The sequence below is a fragment of the Chiloscyllium plagiosum genome, unplaced genomic scaffold (genome assembly GCF_037043375.1).
Source record: "Chiloscyllium plagiosum isolate Xiang-an unplaced genomic scaffold, Cpla_swu_hap1 HiC_scaffold_12, whole genome shotgun sequence".
Classification (NCBI taxonomy): Eukaryota; Metazoa; Chordata; class Chondrichthyes; order Orectolobiformes; family Hemiscylliidae; genus Chiloscyllium; species Chiloscyllium plagiosum.
In genome coordinates, this window is record NW_028270150.1 from 69,681,015 (window position 1) to 69,697,302 (window position 16,288).

Sequence of the window (16,288 nt, forward strand, 5' to 3'; positions counted from 1 at the left end):
TCATCTCCTCTGGAAGCTCATTCCATACACGCACCATGTGAAAAATTTCCCTTTGGTCCCTTTTAAATCTTTCCCCTCTCATCTAAAACCTGTGCCCTCTATGTTTAGAACACCCGCATCCCCATCCAGGGAAAAGACCTTGACTACTCAAACTATCCATTTTATTGAAGAGACATTGTTTTTACATATCAAGAAGATTTATTGCATGACAGCAATTCTGTACGACTACATTGCTTTTCCCAAAAATGGGAGGGCAGTGAGAGTCTTTCAATTGTTTGTGAGGCAGATCACATAGATACTGACCTGCCCAAAGCTATGAACTGGAAATTTACAGGATTGTTACACGATTCAGCAAAATTCAGAGGCAATGAAGGATGAGTAATAAATGCTGTGATGCTCACCATCCCATGAATGAATTAAAAAAAAAGAAAATCTTTTCTTCCTTTCTGAACAATTATCAACTCTTATGCTTCTATTTGGGGGCAGGAGTTAATTTAGACTGAGACTGGATTGTCTCCCCTGTTCCTAAATAAGTTGATATCGCAGATAGTTTCGTTGCAGATGGTTTCATTGCAGAATAGGTTTCAGGCAAGATGCCAAGGGAATGCTTGAACTCAAAATCTTCTCATTCAATAATACTTATGTCTATTTACCTCTGAGTCATTTGCATGGACTTTAACTGGAAATTTCCAAACAAGTTCAACTGTTTTGTTTTAAGTTCTTCAATTCACCCTTTCCTATCTATAGACAGTAGCACTTACGACAGAGGTAGACAACGGCTGCAGCCCACTTCCTCGCCTTCCACAGAGTGGCCACTCTCTGAGACTTCCTCTATGAATTGTTTAATTGCAATTTGCCACCAGAACTAAGCTTTAGCATTGGGCATGTTCTTCATTTATTACAATTTGATGAGAAAAAAAAATCAAGAGAATGCTCTTAAATGCTCTAAGATGTATAGCAAAATTACAAAATATATGGATCAGGTACTTGGTTCAAATGGAATGATTACTGGTTTACCTGAGGTGGACCTAATGCCTGTCATCATGCTCAGAGTGGCATATTTGAAATCATACACTGAAACATGTGGAGAAATTACAAGTGAAAACACAAGCTCCATCGGCCCTTTCTGCTACATGCCAGAGATAGAAGAGTAAGTTATTTCTGAGTGCAGTAATTTCTGAGATTTTTCACTACTGCTCAAAATGCCATTTCTATTTGTTTGGAATTTTAAGTTAAATGAAATTGAGAACCCACTGATGTTCTCATGATGAAAATAGTAAAACAAATGGGGAAATAAGTGTTTCATCCCTCCAGTGCTACATTATTGGAAATTGTTAACATTACTGGAAACAAAAACCAGTCTGATTATATGCCTAGATAAGCATGTTTTCCTTCTAAAACACTTTTCCAAACGCTGAGCAGAAATACTCTTGTTCCTTCAGTTGAGGTTGTGTGTTCAAAGTCAAGTAATAACCTAACTAATGAGTCAGTCTCATTTCTATTCTGTGAGTCTCTCCTGATGTCCCTGACTAATTACAATGTGCTTTCTCACGCGCTTGATAAATTGATTCTATTTTGCTCATTGACTCGCTTATGCTCCAATAAAATTGCTGTAATGGTACCTGAATACCTGATAGCTGCACTACCTAAATGAGTCTTCTGAAAATTTATTAACGACAAACAATCTCGATGGCTTGATTTAGTAAAACAGTGCAAAGGGGCATTCAAAATGCCAATTCCACACTGTCCCTGTGAAAATTCAATCTAGTTGTTGACAATAATAGTTCTGCTACTGAAGCCATTAGTCTTGTGAACTATCATCTACTCACTTGATGTAATATGTTAAGATTAAACAAGCAAAAATAAAGCCTTGAAAAATTCTTCCCATTTGCTGTTACCAAATACATTTAAAAATATATATTTTGGAACCTAATGAACCTACTGAAATAATGTTAGTAACAGTTCTTTGCATGCTTGAATAATGAAACATTTTAAGGGAATATTAATAATAGATTATAAAACAGGAACTGCAGTTATTTGTCGATGGCCACTGTTGTGATCAGTGAAGCCCCCACAAGGAATTTGTCTTTGGACCATTGTTATTCATATAAAATTGACTTGTCACATCAGTGAAGGCAATATACAAGTCACTGAATAATTAGCTGTTGGGAAAACAACATGGGAAGAAGGCTATAATTTTAAAACAAAATCTACACTTTGGAGAGTGAGCAATGCTCTCGAAAAGAGTAAAAGAACCATATAGCACAGATGGAGGCCATTCAGTCCATTGTGTCTGCACCAATTATTTGAAACAGCTATGCAATTAATTCCATGCGCTTTATGTTTCACAAAGGTCTGAACATTTCATTTTTTCTCAGTGTCAATCCAGTTATCTTTTGAAATTTACTGCCAATCTGCTTTCACAGCCTTTTCAGGCAGTGCATTCTGAAGCACTGTTTTTTAAAAAAAGGCAAGAAGAACTGGAGTTTCATCTTTCAACCAGGTTGGACTAGTTGGTCTGTGTTGTGGTAATAGTTAAGGGACACCACTGAGCTTCAAATTCCCCGAAAGGAGGACAATTAGCTTGTAATGTCTACTTCTGTCCAATAAAAAACTGGAATAGAAAACCACCCATCTGATCTCCATTTTAAAATGTAACAATTTCTTATTTGCTATTTATTGGTCAACATGTTTTGGTTCACAGAGGAATAGAAGTAAATTAATGATGTCTGTCATCAGTAATACCCTCTCTCAATAAAGGAGTCTGTCGCCCTGACATTTATTGGGATAGGTTTTGCTGCAAGGTAGGGAGAAAGGACTTATCATGGGATGAATATTATGGTGATTTAGATGCACATAGTACATGTCTTCTTAAAAAGTAGGTTCCAGAGCCAGTTTTATTAATAAGGCCTAGTCCTGCTGGGCAGGGAAATTGTTCAGCACAAGGCCATGGCCCAGGAGTAGCTGGGTCAGTGGTTGCTGTGGGGCGGTGATCACAGGTGTTGATCACATGGAATGCTTGGACAACGATCAGTGCAGGTTTGTGGATTGGTTTGGGGGTGAGAGAGTTGGAGATCTTGATGGAAAATAAATGATTGCTGGGATTGGCGGGTCGGCAGGGTGGAGTGTGGGGAGTGTGATGGTTGTGATCACAGTGAGTGGAATACGTTAATTGGTGAAGGGGGGAGGGGGTTGTAAACTTAAACAGGAAATGAGGGTCTGTTCATGCCTGAGTATGTTGACTGGTTTCAGTGCCGCTTGATAAAATTTCATTTAGTGCAAGCTGGTTTCATGAGATTTGGATAACCTTTGTGGTCAGGTGTTTGCTGTGGCATATTAAGTCACTGCTTTATCCCTGTTTAAAACCATTTCAATTGAAAGTTCCAGGCATTAAAATTAGATGATGGAATTTAAAAATCGACAGTACATATTTTATCACCATAGTGACACTAATATTTACCAAAAGAAACAATTGTTTGCTTACTGATTCTTGGGAAACATCACTCTGTTCCATTCCAAAAACAGCCATTGGCCAGAACTCACTGCTTACTGTCCATATACCATTTTCTAATCCAGTTGCACACTGCCTATTCTATGAGAATATTCCATTAACCTTAACTTTATTTGCCAATCTTTTATGAGGGATGTTTTCAAACACTTTCTTAAAATACATGTAGACAAAACACACCATATACATTTGTGAACTCATCAAAAAGGTTGTATTATTCAAGCATGATCTGCCTATAACAAATCTATCTTGGCTCTTAATAATTACCTCTAGTGTCTCCTTTTATCTGTTGCTTTATTTTACCATAATTATTTCATGATGTACAGAGTAGAAGAGCAGGGGTGATAGGATTTGTTGAGGGAATAACCAAGCTTTCTTCAGCTGTACTTGTAACTCCTGGATGGTATGAGCCTCTCCCCAGTGTCAGAGAACAGCTGCAGAACATTCTCCATGGAAGGTGATCAGCCAGAGGTTGTGCCCCATGGTTTTATCAAAACAATAATTAGGAAGGAGGGATGGTGGTCCTCACTCTGAATTTAGGGAACTCGATCAAAAATTAACAAGTAGGACCTTAGAAATTCTTTTCCGGAATCCATGGTCTCGGCCACTACAGGATGGACGTTGGTAGCAGAGTCAACATTTATGGACATTTTTAATCAACCTGTTCTGATTATTGTGACACATGTCTAGAACAGATAGGACTTGGACCCAGGTCTTCCGGCTCAAACATAGGGGCACTTCATCTGTGCCACAAGAGCCCTTGCCAATATTTATAAGGGTAGTGAGAGCTAACAAAGGCATGACCTGCTGAGATGGTAGTCTTGATGATGAAAACTTATAAATTACAATAATCTGAAGATAGATCTTGAATATTTCAATTGATAGATCTGTGATTATTTTCTTTGGCAACTTCTTCCATTGTGGGATTCTCCTTCCTGACACGGTATCCTGGAAACAATGGTCTTTATAGTTTGTGTAGATATCTATCTCACATTTTGTCATTTATGGAGGACACCACGTCCTTACTTCTGACAATTCCTACTAGCTCATTCCATCCTTCTCTGCAGTGATTCCCATTTCCAATACTTTGGTCAAGGATGTGACTTTGTTTTACGTCTCCAGGAAACAGCAGTTGGCTGTGTGATGGTTTGAGATTATTTCATGTACTTTTTAAGTCTTAGCACACACCTATCTTCTGCACCCTGTTGCACAATTAATAAATTTTTTTCTGTCTTGCAGTTGAGGTCCAATTTTACAAACCTTGGCAGATAACTATGGAGAGGCAAGGCCATAATTTCTTGTGAAGTACATCCTGTGGGCAAGGCTCACTGCTGGGGATGCTTTTTAATGAAATCAATCCTGTCAGGTCAAATCTTCTGGGTTAAAGGTTAAAGGAACTGCATAACATTGTGAGTATTCACTTTCCCTCAATCACAGGAAGCTTTACTCTGCACCTAGCCCTTAACATAACTGATCAGGGGCCGGTGGTGGTGGGGGGGGGGGGGGGGGGGGGGAAGGGGAGGCAAATGCTGCATTCACAATTACTAACATTGCTTTTGGTAGCAAGGAAACAGGATTTTCTTTTCATTTGTATTGCCCAGATGTTTGATAAAAAGAGGGAAGTTATTGTTAAGAAGTAGAGCTTCAGTGGAAACAGACCTACAGTAAAATCATTTGGAACAACCATTTGAGCCAACCACTGCATAAATTATTAACAATTTGAATTGAATTCTATCGAGTTGAACTGTCGATCAAAAGAGAGAGATTTGAATGTAAAAGGACAATAAACACAATATGTATATTGTTGCTAAATCATCCATCTCACTGCAGGTGAATTTACTTGGCACTTACCTTGACTTTTTCAATATGGTCCTGTAGAGAGTCTATCAGCAGGTCCCCCACAGGTTGCCAGGTATCTCTGGTAGCCTCTGCCTGTCTCAGTTTGCGGTTCAATTCATCCATTGCATCTTGTAATTCCAGGAGCCTCTGCAGGGCCTCATCTATACGCTTCTGCCAATCAGCAGAGCGAGTGCTCAACTTATCCCACTCTAATTTTACTTCCTCAGCATGTTTCCGAATCACTCTGGCAACAGCCTGTGCATTCTCTTCAGGGGTTCTCACTGAATAAACAGGAAGGAGAATTTTGTTATGGCATTATAGTTCATGAAAGGAATAGGAAATAGTCCCTTTATACTTTAAAACCTAATTCCTTCATCATACCTTTGATGACCCATCCTACTCTTTTGAGTTAACATCTAATTTCAGATTGCACTCTTATGAAGACTTTTGGTTGATCTTTATTTATTAAAGTTACTAAGAAAAAGTTATATAACTCACTGTGACAGAACACGGTTATAAGACCCATATTAAGTGAAGAAATGTGAAGAAGCTATTTTATTGGATAAAATGTAATTACATTGTAAGATGAACATTTGCAATTTAATGACCCCACATAAAGAGATGGTGTGGATTCGGTGCAAATGTTCACCATCATCCTTTTTCATCCATTATCAAGTGTGCATCAGAAGTGTCAATCAGAATTCCCCATGTTTACCCCAATTTCAAAAAACTCAATGCCAGCAAAGATTAGTTTGCAAAATCTATCCCATAAAGTTCTAATCAGGTCTACTTAATGGAGTTACAGACACTAACCATGCAGCACAAGTTTTGGGGGGGGAGGGGTATTTTGTTTATTCACTCATGGGACATGGGCATTGCTGTCTTGCCAGCATTTATTGCCCATCCCTAGTTGTCCTTGGAAGGTGATGGTGAGCTACCTTCTTGAAGTGCTGCCGTCCACCTGCTGTGGTTTGCCTCACATTGCCATTAGAGAGGGAATTCCAGGATTTTGACCAAGCGACAGTCATATATTTCTGAGTCAGGATGGTGAGTGGTTCAGAGCTGAACTTGCAGGCGGTGGTGTTCCCATGTATCTGCTTTCGTTGTCCTTCAAGATCATGGTGATTGTAGATTTGGAAGGTGCTGTCTGAGGAATTTTGGTGAAATTCTTTAGTGTATCTTGTAGATTGCACACACTATTGCTCTTGAGCATCGGTAGTGTAGGGAGCTGGTGGTTGTGGATGTAGTGCCAATCAAGTGGGCTGCTTTGTCCTGGATGATGTCAACCTTCTTGAGTGCTGTTGGGTCTGCACTCGTCCAGGCAAGTGGAAGGCATTCCATCAAACCCCTGACATGTGCCTTGTAGATGATGGATGGGCTTTGGGGAATCAGGAGGTGAGTTACTCGCCATTAGTCCTAGTCTATGACCTGCACTTGTAGACACCATGATTATGTGGTGAGTACAGTTGAATTTCTGGTCAATGGTAACCCCAAGAATGTTTATAGTCCGTAATGCAGTGATGTGATACCATTGGATGTCAAGGGGCAGTGGTTAGATTGTCTCTTAGTGGAGATGGTCATTACCTGGCACTTGTTTGGCATGAATGTTACTTGCCACTTGACAGCCCAAGGCTGGATATTATCCAGATCTTATATTTGAACATGGACTGATTCGATATGTGAGGAATCATAAATGGTGCTGAATATCATAAGATCATCGATGAACATTCCTTCTTCTGACCTTATTATGGAGGGAAGGTCATTGATGAAGCAGTTGAAGATGGCAGGTCCTAGGATTACCCTGAAGAACTCCTGTGGAGATATCCTGGAGCTAAGATGATTGACCTTCAACAACCACAACCATCTTTTTATGTGCCAAGTATGACTCCAACCAGGGGAGAGTTTCCGCCCTCAAACCCATTGAGTCCAGTTTTGTGAGAGCTCCTTGATGCCACAATCGATTGAGTGCAGCCTTGATGTCAATTACTGTCACTCTCACCTTAATGTTGGAATTCAGCTGTTTTGTTTGTGTTTAACTCAGGCTGTAATGAGGTTAGGAGCTGAGTGGTCTGGTAGAACCCAAACTGGGCATCGGTGAGCAGGTTATAAAATACTTATAAGCTGTACAATAATAGCGCTGTTTTGTTGGTACATTTTTGAGGTGAACACTGACCAGTGTTTAGGATGCAATGAGTCTTTATGATCTTCCATATGAATAACCAGTCTTGGGAGGCATATCCATTTGTCAGCCAAGAAGTGGACCACATTGGGAGGGCTGTGATGGATCATATTTCATTGATTTTCTTTTGAAAACTATAATGTTGAATTTAAAAATATGATGTTTGATTATAATATGAATTGGAGAAGGTAACAGCAGCCATGGACAAGGGAAACAAAGTACCAATCAGGGTTCTCAATATAGATGGACTGAAAAATTATTCATGTACTGATTTGGATGAGGAAAATATTGGTTGAGCTGTGACATCATGTACAGTTGAATAGCATCAAAACGTGTGGAGCTGGAAAAGCACAGCCGGTCAGGCAGCATCTGACGAGCAGGACAGTCAACATTTTCTGATGAAGAGCTTATGCTCGAAACATTGATTCTACTGTTCTTCAGATGCTGCCTGACCTGCTGTGCATTTCCCGCACCCCACTTTTTGACTTTGACCTCCAGCATCTGCAGTCCTCACTTTCTCCCAGTTGAATAGCATGCCAACAATCAGATCCTAGATTCATACCTGAATGAACAATTATTAATTTGAGGTTCCGGGAGGGGTCCAGTTTCAGTGTATATCTGTGCTGGCATGTGTCACTAACCTCAGATGAGATGGGGAGTAAAACTGGCAATAAGACAAGATGAATAAAGCGTTCCTATGTTATCCACATCTCAATCATTTGCAACAGCAACTGCTGAATTATAATCTATCCTTGGCCAATACAGCTGCTCTGAAACAGTTTCATTGTTTGCTGCCTTGGAACCTGGCTATGCCAAAAATGCTCAAAAAGTGCAAATTAAGTGAAACCATGAGCAGTGATGATACCATCAGACTAACTGGCGTAAACAAATTGTTGAGACTGACACCATGACAGAAATGAAGAAATCTTTTTTTTTCCCCAATGGGATCCAGCTGTACCAACTAACGAGCAGAACGTGAAGATTAGAAGAACTAATTTTGTTTGGAAAACTTGGCCGGCATGAACGAGTTGGACCAAAGGGTCTGCTTCTGTGCTGTATGACTCAATGACTCTAATATATAAGTTGCATTCACAAGATTAATGATGATTCAAATTTAATATCAAGTTAATAGCATCTTTCTGTAGAATTTATAATGGGCAAAAATAATTTTGAAATCAGACACAACTTGCTAAAGCATTTGAAACATAATTACACACTCCCAACTTTATTGTTGCTAGTATTTGTCCCATTTCATTTGAAGTACTGACGTTTGCATGCTACTTTTCCACAGGCACTTAGCCATGCTTCATAACATAGTCAGTCTTCTTACGCAATTTTTAATATGTTGGCAACCTTGAGTAATTCACACCTCCAAGAATTCACTCCCTTTATTGCAGTTTTTTTTGTACAAAAAAGCTGTCTTTCTGTATGACAGTCACAATCTTCTCCCAATTAATCGCAAATTAAGGCTGCAATTGTGCTATGGGCTTGTATTCCCCAGGTGCTAGTTGTTATTATACAAACTCCTTTGAGTTAGACAATAAAGAATTTTCACAAAGGGAAGACTTATCCTATTCATCTGAGCTGCATTCAAACAGGTCCCAGAAGAAAAAAAGGCGAAGTGGTAATTCATTGTGCCACAAAGTCTCCTTTGATCATTTTGTCATCTTTACTGGAGTTCCTATGCCAAGTGGGAGGAAATAACAGGCAACCCTCAGGTCTCTGTGACGCTGCTCAGTGAAGGATGGCTAGAAAGTAACATCTATTGATGTGTCTTAAATGATGGTACTTTGGCTCCATTTATTTTTATCCAGTAGTGTCCCAGTCCAGAAGGGTAACAACTGGGCTCTTGCAACTGTGAATCCAAATTCTACAACTCCTCATAGAATATTGGTGACACTAACTGCAACAGTTGAAATTAGCAACAAGCATCTTTGACCTCAAATGTAATAAGGTACATTAACAGATGTCAGATGATGCCAAAAGAAAGGATCAAGTGAGAAAGAGTGTAACTCAGTTTGGATTCTTGTATGAAAGGTCTGACCCATACATTGGGCCGAACTGGAATATTCTTTTATTTGTCACACAGTTTAATTAATTGGTTACTGTTATTAAGTCAGAATCTACACACAATGTTTACAACACAAGTAAATGTGCAGCAAGGCCAGGACAACAGCCGAGCCTGGGCTGATAATTGATGAGTAACATTCATATCACACAAAGGCCAGGTAATGACCTTGGCTTATAGAAAAGAATCTAACCATCTCCCCTTGAGATTTAGTATCATTATCATCAATGAATCCCCCCCCTTACTGACATTCTAGAGTGATCACTGACCAGACACTGACCTAGATTAGCCATATAAATATGTGGGGACTCAGTACCTGTGGTGTACCTTGGATTTCCAAAAGGCATTCGACAAGTTGCCGCTCAACAGGCTGATGCATAAGATAAAGATACGTGACATTACAGGTAAAGTATTAGCATGGATAGAAGATTGCTTTACTAACAGGAAGCAAAGAGTGGGGATAAGTAAGTGTTATTCTGGCTGGCTGGCAATCAATAATTACCAGTGTTTCTCAGGGTCAGTGTTGGGATGCAATTATTCACAATTTACATAGATGATTTGGAGTTAGGGATGACGTGTAGTGTGTCAAAGTTTGCAAATTACACTAAGATGAATGGCAAAACAAAGTGTGCAGAGGACTGTGAAACTTTGCAGAGGAACATGGATACTTTAAGTGAGTGGGCATGGGTCTGGCAGATGGAATACAATGTTAATAAATGTGAAGTCATCCATTTTGGTAGGAATAACAGTAAAAAGAGCTATTACTAGAATGGTAAAACATTGCAGCATGCTGCTGTGCAGAGGGACCTGGGTGTCCTTGTGAATGAATCATAGAGGTTGGTCTGCAGGTACAACAGGTAATTAGGAAGACAAACGGAATTTTGTCCTTCGTTGCTAAAGGGATTGAGTTTAAAAGCAGGGAGGTTATGTTGCAGTTGTATAGGACGCTGGTGAGGCCACACCTGGAGTACTGTGTGCAGTTTTGGTCTCCTTACTTGAGAAAGGATGCATTGGCACTGGAGGGAGTGCAGAGTAGGTTCACTAGGTTGACTCTAGAGTTGAGTGGGTTGCCTTATGAGAGAGACTGAGTAGACTGGGATTATATTCATTAAAATTTAGAAGAATGAGGGGGATCATATCGAAACATATAAAATTATTAAGGGAATAGTCAAAATAGATGTCGAGAGGATGTTTCCATTGGCGGATGAAACTAGGGCAAGTGGGCATAGCCTCTAAATTAGTGAGCTCAGATTTGGGACTGAATTGAGAAGGAACTTCTTCATCCAAATGCTTGTGAATCTATGGAATTCCCTGCCCAGTGAAGTAGTTGACACTACTTCAATAAATGTTTTTAAGGCTAAAATAGATTTTTTTTGAACAATAAAGGAATTAAGGGATATGGTGAGAGTGCGGGTAAGTGGAGCTGAGTGCACTAAAAACTCAGCCATGATCTTCTTGAATGGCGGAACAGCCTCGAAGAGCCAGATGGCCTACTCCTGTTCTTAATTCTTCTGCTCTTATGAGGCAGGAACAGCATGTTTAACACGAGGAATTCAGCAGTGAATAACTCACATCTTGTCTCTCCAGTGCCTCTCTACCTTCCACAGGCACAAGACTGAATTGTGATGGAATCACTTGCCTAGATGGGTGCTGACCTAACAACATTCAAGAGGTTTGGTACTATCTAGGACAAACAAACCTGCTTGAGTATCACCTCATCAATCACCTTCAACATTCACTCCCTTCACCACTGAAGAACATGGTAATGGTGGATATCATGTACAAGATGAACTGCAGCAACTCACCCAGGAGCCATCACCAACACACTTCAAATCTACAGCAACTCCAGCATTTGGAAGGCAAGAATAATAGATGCATGGAAAAAACTACCACCTTCAAGTTTCCATCCAATTTACCACTTATCAACCTGACTTGAAAATATATCACCATTTCTTCAGCGTCAAGATCCTGCAGTTGCCTTTCCAACAGCACTATGGGTATACCTCTGCCATATGGACTGCAGTAGTTCCAGAAAACTGCTTCACTGAAACCTTCTCAAGGGCAGTTAAGGATGGGAAATAAATAATAGCCTAGCCAGCAACACACTCATCACATGAACAAATTAAAAAAAGTGTTTTTAAAATTAATTCATGGGATGCGAGCATCAGTGGCTAGGCCAACATTTTATTGCCCATCCCTAACTGCCTAGAGGGCAGTTACAAGTCAACCACATTGCTGTGGGTCCAGAGTCACATGTAGGCCAGGCCAGATACGAAGAACAGTTTCCTTCCTCAAAGGACATGAGTGAACAAGACTGGTTTGCTGATAATCAACAACGGTGACTTGGTCATTGTTAAACTCATAGTTCCAGGTTTTTAAAAATCAAATGCAAATTCCATCAGCTGCCATGGTGGGATTTGAACACAGGACCTTAGATTAATAGGTCCAGTAACAATACCACTAGGCCATTGCCTCCTGAGATATCAATAATTTGCAACTTATTTCTAAACCTTTGGAATATGCAAATTATGAAATGGTAGGTATTTTGTCATTAAAAATCAATTGAAATACATTTAGGGTCCTGAGACGTGATACACAAATTGTTACACAGTTTTTTCCCTTTCTATCAACTGATTTCAAATGCAATCAGAATAAAGCAATGGAAGCTGTCCTTACCACTGCAGCCCACAAGGAAACAACGTGAAATGGTTTTATATACTTTCAACCAATTTTGTTTTCCCATAACACCAAACTGCCCACAATTTTCCTAAAGGCATTACAATGGCAATTGCACTCATATTCCGTCAGAGTCATGAATAATTGGAATCTTGCAGATGAGCCAGAATTGTACAGAGACATACTGTCGGAAGAGTATGAACATTCAGATTAGTCTGCAGCTGACCACTGAAAACTGAGCCAAGAATGAAGCTGATACAACGTGGTTAATGAGGAGCATATTCCATTCTGTTGCACTGACGTACCATTGATCATGATATATGAGTGGATTTGACATATAAAATGACCCCTGCATTTCACAGTGAAGTTTAGACCTATACTCAGTATCTACCTTGACTCCCTATTTTTCAGCAAATACATGCATATTTTAGGCTATTCATGCATTTGGAATTGACTTTGATTTTTCAGCACAGAAATACATAATTCTTTGCATTGTTTATTGATGCATGTGATCAAGCAGGCAATACAGACCATGTCGCCAACAGGATGCTTGGAAGTTTAAGACACACAGAGTACACTCTATGGCAATTAAAGATCATTTCAGAACAGCAATCAAGGCACTAACAGCTCATATTCTATATTTGGTGAGTAAGACAATCTGTTTTTGGAAGGGTTTTTGAATCTTCTAAGATTAACTTTTACATCAAAATCTATGAAACATAATTCTGAGAAGAAAGTAATTCACCTAAAGATTCCTGAAATGACTCCTTGGGAAGATGAATAAGTGGGACGTTGTATTAAAAAAAATTGTTCCTGTTAGGAAGGAACCCACTGTCTAAGAAAAAAAGAGCGAAGTTTGTTGAAATATATACCAACAACATGGTGAGTAAGGTAACCTCAAGTCGTACTCTATACTAGAACAGACATGAGAAGCAAGCAGGTTTTGTTTTCCACTGGGTTCATCATTAAACTGACGAGTATCAAATCATGTAGACCTGTGGTAGACAACAAGAAATAAACTCACCATTCCTGAACAATGGAGGGGAGATAAGACTGTGGTTTCAATCCTTTATTACCACCTATAAGCAGGGCTTCCTTTTCCAAAAGATAGACAATATGCAACATATCTTACTTTTAAAAACAAATGACCAAAGCTCCTGATTTTTCCAATGGTATGAGTACCTCTCTCACTATTATTCTCAAATTTCTTTGCTTTTAATAGTCTCTAGCAGAGTAACAATACATTAATTTTGAAATGAAAAAGCAACAGAAATCAACCAAGCCTGATGTTGTACAGAATCCACTTTTTAAAGAGTGTGGAGCCGCAAGGACAGCAAATTATTCAATCCTATTTACTTGGGCCTGAGGCAAACATAAAGCCTCATCTTATCATTAAGAGATCTGCAATTGAACATTAATAGTCCTTGAATGCACTTCACTAATTAGTTTTCAGTAAATCAGGCAACAGTGACTGAATAGTTGTTACTTCATCATTACTGGAATTCTGAGAACAAGTGGAGTAATTACCTTTCGGTGATGCCAAAACACTTTCAGGTCCTTCGATAGTCTGATCTGCCAAGAATTGACGCACTGTGTCCAAAACACTCATGATCACTGGTTCCTTAGCCTTCAGCTCCCGTCTGAATGTCTAGAAGAGTACAACATATTATTATAGCTTTACTTACACAGCGACTAAAAAAGCATTAAAACCAATTCATGAACCAGAGAAGTACAAGTGAACCTACTGGAATTGTACCACCATTACATTTCATCTGCCATGGTTGTGGTGAAATATGTATGATCAATTTTCAATTCCCACCATATGATTCATGGACTAAAGTGGTTTTTTATAAAAGAAAACTTTCTATGGCCTTGGTGGTTACCTGAGCTTGAACCAAGCTTATGAAACCATGATGATATAAATAAAGACAGCTTGAGCCAAAATTAACATTTTTATCAAAAGGCAATAAAACTAGGTCAACTGTGAATGAAACCTTCATCTTCTATTTTTGACTTACAGCTTTCTAGTAGTTTCATATATTGGGGTTAACATCAGCTGTGGATTATCCAGCTTGCAGTAAACCAATTAAGTTTAACATGAGAATGCAGAAAGGAGTTGTTTTGCAGTAGCTCTTTGCCAGATCAGACAGAGAAGGAAAATTTATTGACAACAGCAGAACTGGAGGTGTGCTATCTTACACCCTGCATGATCTTGGAAGATGATGCATAGTAAAGAAACAAACTGGGACAACAGCCATTCAGTGGGAACTCAAAGATCTCTACAAGCTTGACCATTGTTGAAAATATGAGTCAACAATTAAATAGTTTACACATCAAGATGTCTAAGGACTTTTAAATTGCACAGCATTTATTCTTCATGCCTGTACCAGACATTCTTTCGTTTAAGATTATTTCCTGGCTTTATGTTTGCATGCAGTGTCACATTGTTTCTCTTTCTCAAAAGCAATAAAATTCGCCTTTCTTTTTTTCCCAAGAAACCTTGTAATTCCCCATTTCTTCTTGATCTCGTTAACTTCATCTTTAATTGATGTTTGATATATAGTTATATGCTAAAAGAAAAAAAAATCTTACGACTCATGGGAGGATTTGAAATGAGGGGAGCTGAATCACCCGACTCACCTGATTGTACCAATCCTTCAATGATTGTCACCTAATGTGATGGAATGGTGAGGATAATTTCATGATTCCCTGAATTATGCCATCAAGGTTACATCATCCTTGCTCCCTGGAGGACCACCTATGGTGCTATGTTCAGGAGGAAGTACTGGACAAAATATAGTTCATAAAGCCCTCAATGGCAGAACAGACTAAGACAAACAATGTCTAAGGAAGGTAGCAGCAGCAATATGGTCCCACAATCATCACAGTACCAATATTTGATCACCAGTCTTTCACAATCATGTGAATGATGATGGGTTTAACTTGCTAAACAATCAAATGTAAGATTCTGTCAAGGTCCATTTACCAATCCCGTGATAACGGAAAATTGTCAATGACAACAGCGCTGTCAACCTGGAAGTACCTACTCAAGGATCTGCACAGAGGCGGCAACACAAGAAATTTGTTGGATATCTGACGTTGGTCAGAGGTATCTTATGACAGCAGAATCTGTAAGTATGCAGTCCTCTTCAGAGATACCCTTTTCTCACCCCAAATGAGAAAAGGGCTAGAAAAGGTGCCTGAAAAATAGTCAATGACTATGATGTTGAAATGCTGTCCTCCTGCTGGCAAAGTGTGCTCAACGTACTTCACTACAACAAACATTCCCTTCTGCCAGAAGGACAAATGCAACACTAAATGGACGCATCTTTCATCAAACCCATGGCTACTGTTTGGTTTAAAGATCAATGTGATTTCTTATCAGAGATCAGTATAAATCACTGACTTCTTTCTTGGTGACTTACTTGATTATTTGATGAACATTGACCTAGCACCAAAATATGACAAGGCCCAAAACTTCAAGAGAAAAAATATCAATGTCTTTACCCAAATCAGCCCAGCCCAAAAGAGAAATTTTAAATTCAGCTCATAACTAATCTGGAAAATCTTCACACATCCAACTCAATTCGAGAACAGTGATCAAATGAAGTCTGTCAGTCTCCTATGGCCAAACCATTGTTTTTGAACATTGTCAAAACCAGGTTTGACTAATTTGATGACAGCAGCAGTTATGTGACTTCTCGAACAAAAATGAGCAGCTTGCATGGACTGGAACAACGCAAGGTGACAAGTGAGAAGATAGCATTCCAAAAGATCAAGCTTGACATCCAAACACAAGTTTAGAAAATAACGGTCATGAGATACAAGGAGGAATCTTAAACAAGATCCAGTAATACGTTTACCATTACGACATATAAAGTTCTTCAGAAGTCACAAGGGCCATTCGTAGAGCAAGATCAAATCAAAATGTCCTTTTTTCTAGATGGAAGAAAGGAGGTTTCTAACAACAAACATAATCAGAGGTTTCTCTGTAAAGTTTTAAACCACACTGTCTCTC

At 39.2% G+C, this 16,288-nt stretch overlaps 1 protein-coding gene across 11 annotated transcripts in view; it reads right to left on the reverse strand.

The window, feature by feature from the left end:
- dmd (dystrophin) overlaps nucleotides 1–16,288 on the reverse strand; it is a 2,003,576-nt gene that overhangs the window by 194,591 nt on the left and 1,792,697 nt on the right. For all 11 annotated transcript variants that reach the window (XM_087992890.1, XM_087992895.1, XM_087992900.1 and 8 more), the window contains 2 exons: nucleotides 13,798–13,918; nucleotides 5,360–5,628 (listed from right to left, as the gene is read on the reverse strand). In XM_087992890.1, the coding sequence (XP_087849016.1) occupies nucleotides 5,360–5,628; nucleotides 13,798–13,918 (390 nt within the window). The remainder of the gene's footprint in view (nucleotides 1–5,359; nucleotides 5,629–13,797; nucleotides 13,919–16,288) is intronic.